Source organism: Ceratotherium simum, chromosome 14, assembly GCF_057802395.1.
Source record: "Ceratotherium simum simum isolate JZ-2026a chromosome 14, ASM5780239v1, whole genome shotgun sequence".
Classification (NCBI taxonomy): domain Eukaryota; kingdom Metazoa; phylum Chordata; class Mammalia; order Perissodactyla; family Rhinocerotidae; genus Ceratotherium; species Ceratotherium simum.
The window spans coordinates 7209976-7231697 of NC_141913.1; the positions used below are offsets into that span (position 1 = coordinate 7209976).

Genomic DNA, 21722 nt, shown 5'->3' on the forward strand with positions numbered 1-21722 from the left:
GGCAGGATTGGCCTGGTGGTGTAGTGGTTAACTTCGTATGCTCAGCTTCGATGGCCCAGGGTTTGTGGGTTTGGATCCTGGGCACAGACCTACATACTGCTCATCAAGCCATGCTGTAGCAGTGTCCCACATACAAAATAGAGGAAGATTGGTGCAGATGTTAGCTCAGGGACAATATTCCTCAAGCAAAAAGAGGAGGATTGGTGACAAATGTTAGCTCAGGGCCAATCTTCCTCACCCCCCCCCCCCCAAAATATATATATATAACTTGGCAAAAGTGATTTTGTTGGAGGAGATGGGTATAAGTTCATAATTATAGTTTCAGTGTCTTAATTTTTGACACAGAAACAGCAGGCTAAAGTATATGCCAATCATAGATTCTAAGCCCTCAGTGGCCACAATGTTTCAGAAATCCAAGTGTGATTAGGGTACAGGAATTATTTTATTGCTAAATTTTGGCCTGTTAACTGTTCAAAACTCTTTTTTTCTAGTATTAATGTAAAAACTGTCCAAAAAGCCTACTTAATATACTTTTCTTATAAAAGTATTAGAGTCCTTAAACTAACGCTTGTTATTGATCTGTTTTGATCAAGTCTTTGAGAATACTATTCTTAAAAAAATGGAGCATGTTCAGAATGTCATTCTTTTTTTCTCACCCTGCTGTACCCCCAGTCCAATCCATTAGCAAGTCCTATTAATTCTGCTTCTATATTATATCTTAAATCCTCTACTTTTCTTCCTGGTCACTGCCACCACCCAGGCTGGCTGCCCACCGTTGCTCTCCAGGCTTCCAGACAGAAGCCTCCTAACTAGCCTCAAGCTTTTGCTTGGGCCCTCTCCACTGCGTTCTCCATATAGGAGGACTGACCTGGAAACCTCTCTCAGATCAGCTCATGCTCTTGCTTAATATCCTCCCGTAGCTTCCCATTGTGCTTACATCAAATCTAAACTCCTTACTGTCCTTAAAGGCCTGCATGATCTGCCCCTGCCTGTCTTTCCAAACGCATTTTAAGCTACCCACCTACCAAACGCTTCCAGAGCCTTACCACAGGCTGCTTCCTTGTTCTGGAACAGGTTCTTCTCCAGCCCTGCGGGTAGCTGCTACCCAACTTCAAGGTCTCTATTTAAATGTCATCTTTTCAAGGAGTCTTGCCTGACCACCCTACATTGAGTCATTTCTGTTATTTTCTTTCTCTCCCTTTTCTGTCCTTAAAGCATTTATTACCAGTTGTAATTATTTTGATTGCTTTTTTTGGTCTGTGTTCACTAAAATGTAAGCCCTGTGGGGTAAGGACCATGTCTGGTGTGTTCACTGCTAGATCATCAGTGCTTAACAATGGTATTTCTCAGGTGTTCAACAAATATTTATTGAACAAACTAGGGAAGCAGAGGCAAGCTGGCAGGAGGACGAGGTATATCTATTGATATCTCTCAGTTTCAGCATGAAAAAGAACATACTTTCATGTGATCAGATGGACCTAAACATTGCCCAGAGTTTGGTCACATAGGAAAAATTTGGAGAATAATTCTGAGAGCCATTTATTCACCTTAAAAATTACGAAGATTCTGTGTCTTTTTGACAGGCATAGTTTGCCTTTTGCTTATTCAGTTATTTGAATCATGTTGATAATGTGACCGTGTGATAACTTAGCCATATGCTGAGATTTCTACTCCAAAGACTGCTAGTTACCTTAATTTAAAATTATTATTCATCTACATGAATGTCTGTGAATTTTTTCTGAAAGTGTACCTTAATTTCCACCAAATAGTTGTGTGGTTCGTCAGAATTTGTGATTCCACTGAGGTGAGGCCATTGCATAGAGCGTGCTGGGTGGGGTCTAATCGTGAACAGCCAACGCTATGAGTGGGCCTACTTGGGTGTGTTCACTGAAATGTTCTCCCTGGTAACTTATTGAGCAGGCCTGCTGAATGGAATTACCTGATGATCAACATTTAAGATTTAAAATGTCTGCTAAAGATGACAGTGTTGTCTTAGTTGATGAGTTCTTTATGACAGACATTTTATACTATGACTACTTTGTTTCTTAAAGCCATTCTCTATCAATTTATAGGAAGATATTGGTGTTTCTATTTCCTGGGACATGAGGGAACTAGTCTAGTAAATCTTAAGAGCATTTCCAATATTTCAGAATGAGTTAAAAAGAAGGGTCTACAACATAGCCTTGATTCTTGCAGCATTATTAAAATGCCCATTCCTTTTGAGAAACACTGAACTGAAGTTTTGGCTTAGAGTGCAAATTATCCCTCTTCCTAGTGTGTGAGTACTTTGATAATGTTGAAATATTTTGAAACTTAGTGTTTGAATACCATTTCAGATATTTCCTTTTATTTTATATCATCACATACTTGATTATCTAGGCTTCTAATTAAATTCAACCTAATAAAAATCAATAAAATCAGTAAAGGTGTTAATTTTATTGAAAGAACTAATTCACTGCATGTAATAATCTGAACCCTTGGTTGGGACTACCATCAGCTTAGATTACCAGAATTGTAGAAAGTGAAGTCATAGGATTCTAGGTTTTAGAGGGATTCCTTAGGTCTGGTTCTGTAAAACAGAGGTGGCCAACCTTTGAAGAAAAACTCAAAAGTTGTCAAATGAAAATCCCTTGGTGCTATAGTGGCTATTTCCAACTCTTAAATCAAGGACTGCTTTTCCCTATTTCCCCAAAAGCAATATTATAAGTGGTAGGTAGCTGGGACAGCACCCCTGCAGTTCCCCTCCCCTAACTCCACTGGCCCCTGCAAGTGGAAATGGAGGAGCAGGATAACCAAACCACACCAGTACTCATGATAGGGGGTCAGAAGCCTGGGGGTCTACTCTTCACTCTGTCATTTTGTGCAAGTCATTTGACTCCTCGGGCTCAGATTACTCCTCTATAAAATGAATAGATTGGGCAAGATCATTTCCAAGGTTCCTTTACGGTCTGCTGTCACGTAATTGGAATTTTCTGATTCCTGGGTCAGAAGGTGGGCAGGGATTTGGATAATAGAGTACTGTAGGTGGTTAGGCACTTCAAACTTAACCACCTTTTCATATTTGCATGGCTTGGTCTCCAGTTCAAAGTGAATAACCAAAAGCAGTTGTACGCTTTCACAAAATTTTTTGGTACTCTTAGAGGAAAGCATTTTCAGTTTTATAATAGAGGTCATTGAAAAAATCTTATTTCATAGAACTGGTGCCCTTTTGACATCACTCTATCATTCTTTGAGCACTTCATTACTTTCTGATGCAAAAAGATGTTCCAGCTTATTTTGTAATTTTCCTGTCCTAGCCCTGGAGTCAGCCAGTTTCCTAAGGAGTCCTGGTTCCTTGAAGGGGGATGGGCTAGGTGTGCCCTTGTCAAATGGGGTGCTGTTGCTTCCCTCTTTTGGAGGGCAGAACTAGGAAATTATGGTTTTTTGAAGTTGTCGCTCCAGTGCAGCACCACAGGGCTCTTCCTCTCCTTCCTACATTTAGGTTTTTATATTCTTTCTCCTTCGTTGATGATTCCAACAATATTGTATTTACTTATTTGCTCAATGCTACAATATGTAGAAAATAGTTTAAGAATTTTTCACCAACACTACTACCAACAACAAACCTACCACATAAAATTCTAGATTTCTTAGCAATTCTCTTTACCTTAAATATATCTTCAGTATACTGAAGATATACGTCCATGTACTCTCAGAGAGGTTACTCTCTGTTATAGCTTGTCTTAATACCATATTTTTCCCTCTCTCCCTTCTTCCTTCTCTACAGAGTAGACACTCAGTAATTGTTTGCTGGGAGGTAGTCTGCGCCCTTCTTTGAGCCGTTCCTGTCCACAGTACTTTCCTAAGTTAATTTAATTACCATTGCTATGGGAGTAAAGTAGAATTAATCTACCAAAAGCACTAATGTTCTGAACAAACTGTCATAAATAAATAAAAAGATATGATATGATATATATAACTCTGTAATATTTAATTTTATGTAACAATTAATATATAAATAGCAGTTATATATTTATCAAACCCCAGTATATAAACCTTATATATTAAACCCATTTTATCTATATGTTCATGTAATCTTTAATTATTTATTGCTTATATATCATTTTTAATTCGCGGAACCCAAGGTCCCTTGTTTTCTGGTCTAAATTGCAGCCAGTATTTCACGTTAGGATCATTAGGTCATCAGAAATTGTGGGTTTCAACTTTGTTTTTCACTGTAAGAGTTGGGAGGCATATAAAAACATTATTTATGATTTTTTTTTGGTGGTATCATCATAGACTCTAAGGTGTATAAATTCTAGTTAAAGCATTTAAAAAAACCACAGGCTGACAGAACCACCACTGTGGGCTAGGTGTGAGAGGAGCAGGCTGGGGAGAGGAAGGATAGTGTTGGGGGGAGGGAAAGAGGTAGCGGTAAATGCATATTTGAACTTAGGACGATGAAACTTAAGAAGTATAGACTGGGGAAATTAAATCTTTTAATACTCAGTATAAATGTGTTATCCTTTTTGTTAAAACTATTTAATAAATGATTCTCCTTTAAAGTAGCTGTTTTTTCTTTGAAAAGTATGTTTTAATTACCCAAATTGAGGGGCTGGCCCCATGGCTTAGCGGTTAAGTGCGCGCGCTCCGCTGCTGGCAGCCCGGGGTTCAGATCCCGGGTGCGCACCGACGCACCGCTTCTCCGACCATGCTGAGGCCGTGTCCCACATCCAGCAACGAGAAGGCTGTGCAACTATGACATACAACTATCTACTGGGGCTTTGGGGGAAAAAATAAATAAATAAATAAATTTAATTACCCAAATTGACAGAAATATATATTGTACATGTTCCTTGGTATCATGTCAGTGATGAAGAGAAAATACTAGTGTTGGTACCGCCAAATATTGTTCAATCTAGTTATTCTTCAGGTGATCCTCTATTGGAACAATTACTAAATTTATTATATGGTTTTGTCTAATCATATATTAAAGAAAAACTACCATCATATACTGAATAAAATATGAGTTTGAAATATTTCTGCTGTCATTGAAATGGTTGCTATACCTTTAAACTGGAAATATATTTGGGGAAAAGCCCAAGAAGAGTCTTTTAAAGATTTTTAAAGATATTTCAAAGTATTTTAAAAGGTACCTTTTAAATACCTTTAAAGTATTTTAAAAAGAAAGACTAAAAGTATTTTTATTTTACTTTCATGAATTTGTATATATGCATATTAAATGTGTATGTGTTTTAGATCTTATTACAATTAAGCATATTCTTCCCATCTTTTTCTGTATTATCTTCTTATGGGCCTATTTAAACTTAAATCTCTAAAAGGACTTCCTAGAATATTTGGTCATTCTAGCAACTTTTATTTGCATAGATTTTCATAGGTATAATGAAATCATGGTCAGAATAGCTCAAATATTTTAATCAATGATAAAAAAGCTAAAATCCTTTGAAAGTAACTTTTTGTATTTTTATTACAGGTAAATTGGGATATTCACGTTGTACAGAAACAGAGGTAAGAGAAATGCTCAAATATTTCTTAGTGAAGCAGCTTTGCAGTCCCATTTAGACTAACTTGAGTACTGAACTATCTTGCTATGGTTTTTGGTCTTCTGATAAGGATGTGTTGAGAGCAGGTATATATCTTTTATATTTAGGAAGAGTAAAATGTGAAGAAAAATCAGTTTTTGTGTCCATGTTTTTAAAATGTCAGGATGTGTTATAAAGATTAGCTTAACCATAGTTTTAAAATTTTCCTGTTATTGTATGTGAAATTGAGTTAGCTAAGATTCAGAGCCCTTAATGAGAAATAGTTTAAGTTCAGTTCTTTTTCATCATCCAATTTAGTGTGTCATAATAAAGAAATCATTTAAATATGTTGGACTCCTATGGAGCTACCTTGGTGTAGGAAAAAATAGGGACTTGGAAACAGTGTTTCAGTAAGATTAATAATTAATTAAATGCTTTGTTATTTGTATAAGTTTATTACTTTTACTAATTTAATTCAAAATTCTGATTGTGAAATTTAAGAAATTTCCACGTGATTCCATGTGTTCCCTGCAGGAATTCCAAGGGTAACACTGAAGTATGAGAGTAGCATCCATGAATTATGTATGTGTGGTGTTCTTTTCAGGAACTGTTGCATAATCCTTACATTAGGAGTCTTAAGTCTTTTGTTAATGGCATTGCCTAATTAAGGATTTAAGAAGTTATTTTTCTAATTTTATTATACATCTACATGTTGTTGTAGGTTTTAGCAAATTTTAACTGTTATCTTAAGTAAAGTGCAAGCTTCCTAAGTGATTATGTTGTATAATACAGAAGCGAAAATAATTTATTCTTTTTTGCATTCAGAAGTTATACAATTCATTTTTGTAGTTTCTCTTCAACTTTGGAAATAGACATAATTTTTCCCAAATTAGCTCTAAAAATATATAGGAACTTAATATTTTTATATCGTGAGAATTTTTGATGTACTATTCAATTTGATATAAAGGAGTAGGATTCGATTTGAGTCAAAAGATGTAAGTTCTATCTGTGGTTTCTGGTATGTATCTTTCTAGCTATGTAATTTTGAGCCAGTAATTTTTTCTCTCAGAACTTTGGCTTTCTTATCTATAAAATATTAGTGATAATCCCTATTTACCTCATGGATTGTGAAATTTTAAAGAGATAATAACAGGTTTCCCCCGCTGTCCAAAAGTAGAGCATTCCTGTGAAACCTTTCGTAAACTGAAATGGCGTGAAGTGAGGAAGCAATTACCATTAATTTATATGGGAGAAATTTTTGAACGTTCCCAGACCCAAAAAAATAACCTACCAAATTATGCCAAATAACACATAAAACCTAAAATAACATTGACATATAGTAAAAGCAGGAATAATATGATAAATACACAGCCTGTATAAAGTAGAAATAATATACGTACATATATGTACAGTGTAGTTTTTCTTACCAGAATCAGGAAGACAGTGAGCTCACTGGAAGGCTGAGGGGTGATGATGGTGATGATTGTTTGTTAGGCTGAGTTGTCCGAGGTTTGGATACTAGGAGGTTCAGGAGACTCGGTTGTAGGAGAGAGAGGAAGAAGATCATCTATTACCATCTCATCGTCCTCTGAATCATCAGGACAGGCAGGTTACTAATGTCTACACCTTCTTCTATGTCCGCTTGTCTGGATGTTGAAGGTTGAGGTTCATTGTCTGCTGTGGCTGATGTGGGAGGCTTGAAATACAACAGTATGCTTGACTTTTTAGCCTCTATAATGGCTTGCTGCAAAACAACTGCTGAATGCTATTTTTGATTTTTGCTTTTTTTTGTAAATCCTCTTCATGTTTGTTTTCGGTTAGGGAAAAGAGGTACTGATGTAGGTCTTTCAGATAGTGAACTTTCTGATAGCGGGGGAAACCTGTATTTGTGAACATGTTTTGTAACCTAAAGACACTATTATATATATCAAGATGATACAGATATAGTCAGCATTTATCTGCATTTAGGTAATGAAATGTGAGGATTTTACATACAAAGCATAATCCTAAATCTCATTATTCTGTCTCATTATGTTGTGTTGCCATAAAATCAACATGGTTTTAACATTTTGTTTAGAACTTGCTTTGTATAGTAGTGTCACTTCATTTTATCTGCTAACTGGTAACCCTTATCCTTTGATCCATAACTTAGGTCACCAAAAGAATTAGACTCTAAATAGGACTTCTTTCAGAATCTTTTTTTCTTGGTATAACTATTTGAAGAGGGAAAATCACAAGAAAATAAAAAGTTCAATCTGATATTTAGTTTGCAAAATAGGTTCAGGGTAGTATTTTCTAGGGGTAATTAGTGGTTGTTACCTCTGGGGAAGAGATTGGGATTGGTGATGGTGATTGGTATCTATATTGTTTGGATTTTTTTTTTTTAATGAGAATGCCTCTGTGTATTACTTTGGTAATTAAAATAAAAAGGAGGGGCAGTAGAGGCAGTGGGAACTACTTTTTCAAGAAATTTGGTGACTTGAGAGAAGGAAGAGACAGCGTAAGAAGGAAGTTTTGTTGTGTTTCGTTTTTTAGGTTGGGGAGATGGTACTTTTGGTGGTGGCAGTGATGGCGGTAATGGAGCTAAGAGAGAGTGAGATTGGAATGCAAGTTCAAGAGTGCATATCTGCTGAAATCAGACGTAGGACTATGTCGAGAAAATGGCTTGACTAGAGCGGTGGTTGTCCAAGGGAGGTGGGAGAGTTCTGGGGGGTTCCTGATACTCTTTCAAGGTCAAACTGTTTTGAAAGTAATACTAAGATATTATTTGCCCTTTTACTTTCATTCCCTCAAGAGTGTACAATGGAATTTTTAGAGGCTGCATAACTGCACGACTATGACTGTCATACCAGACTGACTGCAAAAGCAGATAAGAGGTCTAGCCAGCTTTTATTAAGGATAACCTTCAAGAGTTTTGCAAAAATATAATACACTACCACTCTTCTCACTATTTTTTTAAATAGAGTTTTTTCCATAAAAATTTTATTTATACTAACATGTTTAACATTATTTGTAAGTGACTTAATTTAATTTAAATGATTTAATTTAAAAATTCTCAGTTTTAATTTTTAATACAGTAAAGGTTAATAGATTACAGCTCACATAAACAAAAGCTTCTTGGACTCCTCAGTGATTTTTCAGAGTGTAAAAGAGTCCTAAAACTAAAAAGTTTGGGAACTGTTGGGCTGGGTCACGGATAGCTGAAGTACTTTTTCCTGAGAAACAGAATTGAGAGTTGAGGGAAGCAAAACCAGAGCCCTCTGAGGTAGACACTGGGAAGCTGAGGGAATCCTTAATGTATGGGTTTAAGCCAATCTTTTTTGTCAACAAGAAGACAGGGTCGTTTTTGAGAGTGAGCTTATACTGGATCAGAAAGGTGATTGTTAGAGCCTCTTTTTGCCGTTCAATTGTGTTTCCATTGAGAAAAGAGATCCCTAGTTCCTTTTGTAAGTTAAAAGTCCATCAAGCTCTTGCTGGCATTAAGTCCAGACCAAGAGAAGGGCTGCTAACAAGTTGTGTAGACGAGTAGAAGTGTGAAGGATGTGCATGTGGTGGAATGGCATCTCGCTAGTTCCACACTGTAGTGCAGGCTCATCCCTGCCTTTCTGAACTGGAAGGGTGTTGTGGGGAGGAGGCCGTGTGGTGGGTGCTTGTGCCTGGGCTCAGTTCCAGTCTCCCCCCTTTCCTTCTCACTTCTTGGCCTCTATTCCTCATCGGACAGGTGGGTTGTTGTGAATGTAGAGCATTTAGCATAAAGCCTGGCTTAATGAATGCAGCATATTTATTATTCTTCGTTGGGAGGTATACAGTTTCCTGGGAGGGAGAAAGAAAGTCTTACTTCCTCAGCAAGGGTCATTGACCCACTAGGAGCCTCAGGGTGACTGCTAGGGAAAACAGAATCCCTTTATCTTTCTGGGGCTTTAGGACTCTCATCAAGACATATAGTTGAAATACATAACTTTAAGTGTTTGACTCTTTCTATTTTAATAGTTTTTGTAGTACATAAAAATCATGTTATGAAATATTTTCTAGTTTTACTGATAATTCTCTTTTAATACTTTTCCTATATTCATAAAAACCAAACAAAATTATGACTTTAGAGAAAGCAAGAAGGCCATACATAGGCTTTCAGTCAACTTTTATGTGATCTTGTACCTCAAGATGAGCTTAATAGTTCTTAAAATCAAATATTTTACCTTATTTCTGTTTAGAAAAATTTTTAATATTCTCGATTATGCTAGTATTTTGCAGCATTTGAACTCATGAAGGGAATCTTTCGTATAATTTGTTTTAAAAGACATGCAAAATTTTTTACTTTAATAGGCAATTTAATTTTTTCTTCCAACTTTTTTCTATTTTTGAAGGTATAATTTACATCCAGTAAAATTCAGCCTTTTAAGTTACAGTTCAAGTTTTGACAAACACTTTCAGTTGTGTTAACCATCCCCATCCCCAATCAAGTTCCATCAGCCCCTAAAATTCCCCCCATTTTCCTTTGTAGTCATTCCCTCCCCTCCCCCCAGCCCCTGGCAACCACTGATCTCTCTTTTGTCCCTTTCCTTTTGAGAAGAACATGTAATTTAAACAGTATGTTACCCTCACTTCTCCCTCTCTAGGAGAGGCTCACAGCTCAGACTGGTAACTTATAAACTCTTGAATGACTGACCTATAGTTGCTTGTCAAGGAAGCAGTCCTGATCCACAGTTTAGGGGGAGCTTTCACCCCCATTTTACAAGTTTTTCCTGCTGCCATTATTAAATAGTTTAGTGGGTTATACTCTTATATTTGAAGCATTTAAAACTACTAAAACATAAAGGATTTGAATTTTCAAGTATTTTAATTGAGGCTTTTTCACTGTTGTTTTTAGCTTTCCAAATTTCGTCACGTTCCTGTCTTCTATTAACCACCATTAATTATGAGGCATTCAGAGGCCCTTTTCCTTTAGCAAGAAAGAAGGTCAAACGAATAACTAGAACAATCCTGTTGTTCCCCTTGGTATATTAGCTATATTTTAGGTGGAATAAGTTAAGGCATTATGTAAAGTTAAATTAATTTTTGTCAGTACTTTAATCTTGATAGAGCTAGTTTGTAAAAATAGTAGCATAGCAGAAAAATTTAAGCTTTACTGAGGGAAACTATTAAAAAGATTCATGTTCACATCTTAGAAATAAAGTTCATATATACTGTACATAAATACTGACTTTGTTTCATTCCCACATGCATCTTTAAAAAATACTTTAGAACTTACTATGTGCTGAGTAATGTTATAGACATTCACTAATTTAATTCTCATAACAAATTTATGAAGAGGATAATATTATTATTTGCACATTAGAAACGAGAGCTGAAGGAAAGGTTAAGTAACTTGCCCAATGCCACATAGCCGTGTATGTTGCAGAACCACTTCTCTTCACCTTCATCTTTGTCATTATCTAGTCTTTATTTATCTGCAGTGCAAGGCATGTGCATAGGGCTGATGATTAATTGAGTGCCCCATTTGGGACAATGAAATGGCTGAGTGTCTCCTTATTCTGTATATGCCTCATACCTCTGACTATTTTAATTCCTGGCATTATGCAGCCAAACAATGTGTTCCTGCTGGATGTAATCTGGGCACAGGAGTGAACGCAATTCATGAAGCTTCAACCCCGTTGGTTAGATGAATGTAGGGTTCTGTACTATAGTAATTTGTGAAGTAGTGTGATTCTAAATTACTCAGAATGACTCAAGAATTGCTCTATATATTTGAACCCCCTGGGAAATCAGACCTAGAATTAGTCTACTTTGTGGGAAAACCCAGAGATTTTGAGCCAAGAAATACATCAGAGTTAGTATCTTGGACTTAGTCCGTTCTGGTTATATACAATTTTTGACACAAACTAGTCCATATGAAAATTTTGTGTGTTTCCTGAGCAGCCTAAAATAAACTGCCAAAGGTAGTATGTGGATGTTTGCTGCTTTAACGTAGAGTGTAATGTTAAAAAATATCTGTTTTGTCTTTAGGTAAAGCAGCCTACTGCACTTTGATTTCACCTCTGGCTCATGTAGATTCGTGATGATAATTGGATACCTCTTTTAACTGACATTTTATAGCCTTTAGTTAATTTCAAAAGTAACTCAAAAATCTAACATGAAAGATGTAATATTTTTACAAAAATACTTGCATCTGTGCAAAACTTTAGCTGTATAATGAGCCTGTTTTATATGGTTGTGAAAATAGTATTTGATACCAACCTAAGTAAATCTTGGAATAACTAGCAGAAACAAAAAGATGATTATTGTTGGATCTGCTCTTTTATCAGAAGGCTTTGTCTGATCTCAAACCTTACTTTAAGGGTTTATAAATGGAATTGCGTGACAAGAAGTTAAAATGATGATATGTGTTCTATAGAAAGATTGGAAGAATAAGCTCCATTAACTGCTGGTAACGAGCATTTTCTGGGGGCTGGCCCAGTGACATAGCAGGTAAGTTCACATGCTCCGCTGTGGTGGCCTGGGGTTCTCAGGTTCGAATCCCGGGTGCGGACTGACACACCACTCATCAAGCCATGCTGTGGCGCATCCCACATACAAAAATAAAGGAACATGGGCACAGATGTTGGCTCAGGGCCAATCTTCCTCAGTGAAAAGAGGAGGATTGGCAACAGACCTTAGCTCAGGGCCAATCTTCCTCACCAAAAAAAAAAAAACAACAGCATTTTCTCCTTGGTCAGCAGGCTAAAAGGAACAGGAAGGATGCTCACATTCTACTTCCTGTCTTTTGAGATTAAAAACCCCAAACATGCCTGAATTTACATGGCCATTTGATTGACATTAACTTACATACTCTAGAAATCAGTTTGTGTGTTTTAAGTAAATTGTGTCTACCTTTGAGTTGCTGCTTCTGAGTGTCAATATTAGTAGGGTTGATAGTGAGATATTAATGATGTGATAGATAATCTCCACTTAGATTTCCTATATCATCAGATGTAGACTGGGGGCATTATGAGAGTTAGTTGGCACATTTGAAGTTCATTTCTCCCTCCCTCCTTCCCTGCCTTCTTTCTCTCTCTCCCCCCACTCTTCTATCCCCTCTCTTTTCTCTCTCTGTCTCAGATAACATTTATTACCAAAATGGCCTTTCTGTGTTACAGTCATAGATGTCTTAAATGCAGGGGACATGATTTGACCATAGGATACAAAATTTATACAAATGGTGTTCCTTTGTATAGTTTTATACTATATTTGAAGACCAGTGACAGTTATATATGTATATCTGGCAAAGGATTTCAGAATAACCAAAATTATCTGGGAGTAAACATTTTATTCTTGAAGGAGCAGAAATTTACCTTTCAGATAACTTAAGCACCTCTAAGTACATTGATAACAAGAGTAGAAAATTTTCTTACTAATTTGCTTTATTGGGGGGCCATATCAGTCTGCCTTAATGAAAAGTTTAAATTTTAAATGTTTTTAATAAAATAAAACAGTATTTTTCAGCACAAATAATACAATGCTGACAGGATCAAAGTGGGAATGGGCTAGCTTTTTATTTCCTTTTTCAAAGTACCTACATTAATTTGTAGAAATGATGTATGTTGTAAAAAGTAAAACATCGCAGAAAGATACAAAGAAAAAGTAAAAATTACTTCATACCCTACCATCTAGTGATAATGGCTGTTTAGAATATTCTTCTAGACATCTCTTCCCATATGTACATAATAAAGTTGTGGGCTTATTTATTGAACATTTTTTATGTGCTGCTCTTAGGCATACATGCATCTTTGCATAAAAGACAAACTTGGCTTTAAGGAGTTAGCCAGGCTGAGGGAAAAGGTTTAACTCTATGGGGTGGAACTTTCCAGGCAGAAGAACATCCTAGTGAGGACTCTGAGGGAGCAAGCTGTTTTTGAAACTGACAGAACACCAGGATGTCTGAAGCGTGGAGAATGTGAGGGAGAGTTGTAGGAAATGTAGAGAAGACAAGGTGGTGCCAGGTCTTAGAGACCATATTGAAGATTGGAAATAGGTCCAGTTTTTCTCCAAGGGAACAAACATTTCTCTCTGAAATTTTTTCTATTTCCTTGGGTCATTCTTCTTTTGATATGTATCCTTTATTTGCTGTTTGCTTATATTCTTTTTTGGGGTAGTAATTATGCATTTATCTTTCATTAGTTTATGCATCATTTAATTAAATTGTTATCACATAAGTATAGTTAGTTGTGTGAATGAGTTTGGGAACAAATCCAACTGACCCATGGTAAGCATATGGCTCCTCTATTAGGTGACCTAAATGCACCGATGACCTAATGACTAGCTAGCCTACTCATGGCTAGTAGTTGTGACAGAGATCAGTCACTATAATCTAAAAAGGGGCTGGGGAGCATGAGATGGACAAATCAGCTAGATAGGGGCTGCTTAATAGAGCTTCTGCTGTTCAATATGGTGTCTCTTGACATCTTCCATCAATTTGGTAGAGATTTTGCTGTATTTGGTAGTTATCATAAAATACAATTTTTTTTTAAACCCATTAACAGTAAAATTAGGTCATTTACCTGGTGTTGTGATAATTACCTAATTTCTTTCATGATGATGTTTCATAATTTTTTGTGAAGGCCTTATCAAGATGTAATTCACAAACCAGACAGGTCAACTGTTTAAAGCATGCAATTCATTGGTTTTTGGTATATTCACAGAAGTATGCAACCATCACAACAATCATTTTTAGAACCACTTTCGTCACCTCTAAAGGAAATTCAGTACCCTTTAGCTATGATCCCCTAGGCCCCTACTACTGCACCCCACCCCCAAGCAACCACTAATTTACTTTCTGTCTCTATAGATTTGCCTATTCTGGACATTCCATATAAGTGAATCATATAATATGTATGTGGTCTTTTTGTGACTGACTGATTTTCATTCAGCATAATGTTTTCAAAGTTCATTCACATTATAGCATGTGTCAGCACTTCATTCCTTTTTGTTGCCGACTATTCAACTGTATAGATATACCATATTTTGTTTACCCACTCATCAGTTGATGAGTGGTTTTCACTTTTTGGCTGTTATGAATAATGCTTCTATAAACATTCCTGAACAAGGTCTTGTGTGGATTTAAGTTTTTATTTCTCTTGGATATATATGTAGGAGTGGAATTGTTGGGTCGGCTAGTAACTCCATGTTTTAACTTATGAGGAACTGCCAAACTATTTACCAAAGTAGCTCCAATATTTGACATTCCCACCAGCAGTGTGTGAAAGTTTTGATTTCTCCATATCCTCGCCAACACCTGTTGTTATCTGACGCTGATTCTAGCCATTCTGGTGGGTGTGAAATGGCATCTCATGGTTTGGATGTCCATTTCCCTGATGACTAATAATGTTGAGCATGTTTTCAAGTGCTTATTGGCCATTTGTACATCTTTGTTGAAATGTCTGTATCCTTTGCCCATTTTTTTTAAAGATTTTATTTATTTATTTTTTTCCCCAAAGCTCCAGTAGATAGTTTTATGTCATAGCTGCACATCCTTCTAGTTGCTGTATGTGGGACACGGCCTCAGCATGGCCGGAGAAGCAGTGCGTCAGTGCGCGCCAGGGATCCGAACCCCGGGCTGCCAGCAGTGGAGCGCGCGCACTCAACCGCTAAGCCACGGGGCCGGCCCCTCTTTGCCCATTTTTTAATTGGGTTATTTATCTTTTTATTATTAAGTTGTAATAGTTCTTTATATATTCTAGAAACAAGTCCCTTATCAGATATATGATTTGCAAATATTTTCTCCTGTTCTTTGGGTTTTCTTTTCATTTTCCTGATGGTGTCCTTTCAAGTACAAAACTTTTTAATTTTGATAAAGTCCAATGTATCTGTTTTTCCTGTTGTTGCTTGTTGTTTTGGTGTCGTATCTAAGAATCTATTGCCAAATCCAAGATTTTGAACATTTACCTCTGTTTTCTTCTAAGAGTTTATAGTTTTCGCTCTTACACTTAGGTCTTTGATGCGTTTTCAGTTAATTTTTGTGTATGGTATGAAGTAGGTAATGGTCCAGCATTATTCTTTTGCATGTGGGTATTCAGTTGTTCCAGCACTATTTCTTGAAGACACTATATTTTCATTGAGTGGTCTTGGCACCCTTGTCAAAAATCAGTTGACCATAGGTACATGGGTTTATTTCTAGACTCTCAATTCTATTCTGTCATGCCAGTGCCATGCTGTCTTGACTACCACTGCTTTATAGTAAGTTTTTAAATCAGGAAGTGTGAGTCCTCCAACTTTGTTCTTCTTTTTCAAGATTATTTTTTTTTCTTCTGGCTCCCTTGCATTTCCATATGAATTTTAGAATCACTTTGTCAGTTCTACAAAGAAACTAGCTGGGATTCTGATAGGGACTGCCTTGATTCTATAGATGGCTTTGGGTAGTGTTGCCATCTTAACAGTGCTAAGCCTTCCAATCCATGAACATAGGATGTCTTGCCATTTGTTTAGATCTTTTCAAATTTCTTTCAACAGTGGTTTGTAGTTTTCAGAGTATAGGTTTTGCACTTTTTTTGATAAATTTATTGTTAAATATTTTATTCTTTTTGATGCTATTATAATTGGAATTTTCTTAATTTCATTTTTGGATTGTTCATTGCAAGTATTTAGAAGTACAATTGATTTTTGTATGATCTTCTATCCTGCAACCTCACTGAACTCATTTATTAGTTTTAATAGTTTTTTTAGTAGATTCCCTAGGATTTTCTATGTACAAGATCATGTCTTCTCTGAATAGTGATAGCTTTGCTTCTTCATTTCCAATTTGGATGCCTTTTATTTCATTTTCTTGCTGTTTCTTTTTAAAAATTGTTTTTATGGAACTCAGAGTTGGAGGGTGGAGTAATCCCTCAAACTATTTAAATAATTTATTTCAAAGCTGTTTTCTGAGAGAATATTTAACTATTTGAATGCTAAATCAGAGACTTTTGAAAGAATGTTTATATAATTTAAGTGGAAATATAAATTTTTTGTGTGTTGAAACGAACTTTGGTTTGCCCCATTGTAACTGAATGTCAAGCTGTTTTTTTAACCTTAGGATCATTTTCTATTTAGAATATCAACTTTATTGCAAGAGTACTTTCTAGAATATAAAGTTAAAAGGTATAGATGGCTTTCAAACTAGGAGTCAATGACTGACTTTACTTGTTGAACTTCCATGTTTTTGTTCATAGAGATTTTATCTGACGTAACTGCTTATTTTCCCTCAGCAACAGAAAGTTCATGAGACGGTCTTATAGATTGTGGCCTTCACCTGTGGTTAATTAATAAGCACCTTGCCTTATAGTTTGAATTTATTATCTGGGAGGAAATTTTCATGGATAAATAGAGATCTTAGGAAAATGAAAAGAGCTATAAAAGTGAGGAGAAATTATGGGTAAAAATGTGAAAACTTTCTTAGTTCAGTAATCATTTGTTGAGCATTGCCATTTACAGACTCCATGCTGAGCAATAGGGAACATAGTACTGTCCTCAAGAATTTTCATGTAGTTAGAGTATTGCCTTTATAAAATGAATAAAAAGAATTGTTGGTTTATTAGTAATCTTAACAAAAAGTAGCACATGAAGATGTTACATAACTGAATAAGAGAACAGAATCTAAGCTTGTTTGATCAAGCCACTCTCTTACCTAGCTTTACTCTCTTCTTCCCATAGGTTTTGAATTCAAACGCTTGGTCAATTCTGAGGCTCTGCTTTGCCCGCTACCTACACAGAGTAGCAAATAAGCACAGTGTAGCAATCAAAATATTTTAAAAGTCTCTCTCAAAGGATCTTATAGTGGATCCATTTTATAGGCTATAAGAACACTTAATAAAATTATCAAAATGCTCTTTTTATAATTCTTTAACTCCCTCATCCCTTGTAGCTACTCTGGAACCTTCCACTTAACACCCACCCTCAAATAAGACCACCCCACCCCACTCCACTTTCCCTGGAGCGCAGCCTATCTGTCATCCTCTCTTCTCTCTGCCTCTAGATTCTCCACTTCTAATGAGAGTCCAAAATCAGGTTGCTGATATCCTTTTCCTTTCTCCGTTTCTTTCCTTCCGTCCTTCACGTTGATCTTGTGTCTTTCTTTTTGTTGTCTCCATTCTACACCACAGAAAACTTAGAAACTGGACTGGCTAAAGTATAACTCTCCTTAGACAGTGGGGAAGGGAGAGAAACTGGTGTATGTGTGTGAATAGATGGATAGGGTAATGCGTCTTATTCCATTACATTTATAAATAATTGAAATCATGTTAAAAAGACCATGCTGGGGCAGCCTCTCCATTTTGCATTGTGATCGTGTTGATTGTATGAATGTGAGTCTCAATTCTTTTTTTAGTGTGAGGTGAGCTCCTTCCCTTTTCTCCTATGGCTGTGCCCATATTTCAGTGTCAAGCCTAGAAAGAAAAGATAGGAGAAAAGGATACCTTTCTGGGTATGGCATAAAACAAAACACTGTGGGCACTGGCCCTAATTTGGTAAATGCTTTGGACACAAATATTCCCTCTTTACTCTAGAGGCAACAGTACCTATTTACTTAAACTGTTATTTATATAAATTTTGGTTTATTAAAGTTGAAATTTTATTTTTTCCTTCTACGTAGTTAATAAAATTAGGTAGTTAATACCAGGGTAATAAACAAGAGCAAGACAATCATCATTTGCATTATTTGATACTTTTCTTATTAAGTTATTTTCACGTATATTATTCTATTACTGTTCTGTAGCTTATACAATAAAGAAATTTAATAAATTAATTAAAAATGAATCAACAACATATATTTGTGAAGTGGGCATGGGGTCTCATGGTATGAGCCAGTAGGTATGGCCTTTAATAATGACTGCCAGATATCATTAGAAGTAGCCACTGTTGTTTTTAGACGTCATGGTTACCAGATCTGACTTTACCTTGGAAAGGGAGGAAAGCAGAAAGCTTAGAGGAAAAGAGCTGGCAAAAGAATTGAAGGAGATTGTGAAACCTCCTTAAAATTTCTATTTAAAGAGCTTGTTAAGTTTTCTGTTTTGAATTTCTTTGTTCCGGAAGAGACACAGGCCGGTTTAAGAATGGGAGATTGGGAGAATTCTGCAACCCATGACAAGCTGTAAAAGGTTGCTAAGGAGATTCCTATGGGAAGAAATAGTATTTAAATGATCTGTTACTGAACTCTGACTTCTAAAGGCAGGAAATGAAAGGAGGAGGGCACTTTTATTTCACTCCTATAACATTTTAGGAAGCAAACAAAAACAAGAATCTTTTTTTTCCCCTAAAACACAGAAATCATTCGATTTGGATAAAATTCGTTTGTGTGGTTTTGAAATATTTTATTAAAGTATGGGACATTGAGAAAAGTGCACAGATCATTAAGTTATAGCTTGATGAATCTTTACAGATAGTGATAATGTATTTTAATGTCATTTAAATATGCCCTATTTATTATTATATATATGTCTTTGAAAACTATTATCTTAAAATTTTTTATTTCAAATAAAAATCAAAGTGATAATTTCAAAGCATTTCAGAAATTTTACTTAGTTTCTGTTTTTAATTGCATGTTGCATTCCTTCACCTTCTTTTCCGGTCTCCTGCTTATTAAAACGAAAATGAGAGAAAGAATTTCTTCCAGGGTGGAAGGAGCCATTCTGTTTGGAATTGGTTTAGAGCAGTGCTATCCAATAAAAATATAATGGGAGTCACATATGTAATTTAAAATTTTCTAGTAGATACATGAAAAAGTAAAAAGAAGCAGGTGAAATCAATTTTTATAATATATTTTATTTAACCCAGTATATCTAAAACATTATCATGTCAACATGTAATCAATATGAAAATTGTTAATGAACTACTTTATATATTTTTTCATACTAAGTCTTCCAAGTCGGGTGTGTATTTTACTTCAGCACTTTTCAGTTTGGACTAGCTACACTTCAATGATCTATAGCCACATTTGGTTAAAGGAGTAGGGAAAAGAAGGAATGGAAATGTTTAAGAAATGAGAAATTTGAAGGGACCAGAAAAGTTTTATCTGAATTATCTTTAAAAAATCATGAGCCTCAGTGGAGAGGTAGTAACAGCATGTCGAGGGGCTTGGTTAAAGCCTGGTAAAAGAATAGATGCATGTTCTCAAGTATACTGAATAGATTCTAGGTGGGCAAGGGGGAGAAAGATTTACAGGCATGAATAACTGCTAGCGAAGGAAGTGATTTCAGTGGCACATGAGTTGAAGACTTGATTATCAAGTCCTTCAAGAAGCTATTGAAGCCTAGGGCCGGCCCCGTGGCTTAGTGGTTGGGTGAGCGCGCTCCGCTGCTGGCGACCCGGGTTCGGATCCCGGGCTCGCACCGACGTGCTGCTTCTCTGGCCATGCTGAGGCCGTGCCCCACATGCAGCAACTAGAAGGATGTGCAGCTATGGCACACAGCTATCTACTGGGGCTTTGGGGGGAAAAAATAAATAAATAAAATCTTTAAAAAAAAAAAAAAAAAAAAAAGAAGCTATTGAAGCCTAGACTTCTTTTTTTTTTTTTTAAGAAACAACAAACATTTATTGAGTACCTGCTGTGTCTAGGCTCTCTTCTAGGATTTGGGATACACTAGTGAACAAAACAGACAAAATCTCAGCCCTCATATGTTTGCATTATAGTAGGGGTAGACAGACAAGAAATATGATAACTAAAGTAACCTATAGTACATAAAGGTTCTAAGTGCTATGGAAAAAACTAATATAGGAAATTGTGATATGGAGTGTGCTGGTGGTAGCGATGGTGGTGGGTTTGCAATTATTAACAAGGTGATCAAAATAGACCTCCTAAAATGGATACAAAAAAGCAAAGTCTTGAAGGAGGTGAGGGAGCAAGTATCTAGTTATCTGGAGGAAGAGCATTTCAGACAGCGGGAGCAGTACTGCACAGGTCCTAAGGTGGGAGTGTACCTGCTAAGCTCCTGTAATGGCAGGAGGCCAGTGTGGTGAGAGCAGAGAGGAATGGGGTACCAGGTCACAAAGGTAGGGCTTTTCAAACTTTAATAGGCATACAGACCCCATAGGGATCTTGTTAAAATTTAGATTCTGATTTGGTTGATTTTGAGTGGGGCCAGAGATAACAAACTCTCAGGTGATGCTGCTGCTGCTGCTGGTGTTAGGACCACACTTTGATTAGCAAGGATGTAGAGCCTTAAAGGCCATTGTAGGACTATGTACATATGAGACTTTTGAGATCACCCAAGGAATGAGGGTAGACAGAGAAAAGGGGTTAAGGGCTGAGCCCTGTGATACTCCAGCATTAAGAAGAGGGTGGGACAAGGAGGAACCAGCAAAGAAGCCTGAGAAGAAGTGACCAGAAAGGTAGAAGGAAAACCATCTGAGGGTTGTGTCCAGGAAACCAAGAAAATTAAATATTTCAAGGAGGAGGAAGTGATCAAGTGTACGAAATGTTGCTTAACAGATTAAAAAAGATGAGAACTAATAATTGATTATTGGGTTTGATAATATGGTGGTTACTGACAAGCAGGATTGGTGTAGTAGTGTGGGGGCAAAAGCCCTCTTGGAGTAGGTTGAAAAGAGAAGAGAGGAAAGAAATTGGAAACAGTAAAAAAAAGGCAACTTACTGAGGCATTTTTCTGTAAAGTGTAGGCATATCAGTTGTCCTGCTGTGTAACAAATTACTCTAAAACTTAGTGGCTTAAAACAAACATTTATTATCTCACAGTTTCTGTGAGTCAGGAATTCAGGAGTGGCTTATCTGGGTGCTTCTTCTTCTTTCAGTGTTTCTTGTGAGGTTTTAGTCAAGATATTGGCCAGGGCTACAGTCATCTGAAGGTTTGATGGGGGCTGGAGGGTCTGCTTCCAAGATGGCTCACTAATATGGCTGTTGGCAGGAGGCCTCAGTTCTTCACTAAACAGGCTTCTTCTCCATAGGCATAAGTATCCTCACAACATGGCAGCCGGCTTCTTCCAGAGAGTGTGATCCAAGATAGAGAAGCTAAAATGTCTTTTATGACCTAGCCTTAGAAGTCACATTCTATCACTTCTGCTGTTCTGTTGATCACATGGACATAATGTGGGAAGGTACTACGTAAGAGTATGAATGCCAAGTGTGGGGATTGTTAGGGGCCATCTTGGAGGCTGGCTAACCGAGGAGAGCAGGGAAGTTAGGATGATCTCTGGAGATGAAAGTAGGATCCCAGAGAGTTTTTTATTTTTGTTTTTGTT

At 36.5% G+C, this 21722-nt stretch overlaps 1 protein-coding gene across 4 annotated transcripts in view; it reads left to right on the plus strand.

Annotated features, from left to right (window-relative positions):
• Positions 1-21722, plus strand: part of SPIRE1 (spire type actin nucleation factor 1) — a 250744-nt gene that overhangs the window by 20598 nt on the left and 208424 nt on the right. For 3 of the 4 annotated variants that reach the window (XR_015554248.1, XM_087438942.1, XM_087438943.1), the window contains exon 2: positions 5474-5508. The exons of the other annotated variant lie outside the window; for it this stretch is intronic. Coding sequence is in view for 2 of the 3 variants with exons in the window: in XM_087438942.1 (XP_087295068.1) it covers positions 5474-5508 (35 nt within the window). In the remaining variant the exon portion in view is untranslated. The remainder of the gene's footprint in view (positions 1-5473; positions 5509-21722) is intronic. 4 annotated transcript variants of the gene reach the window in all.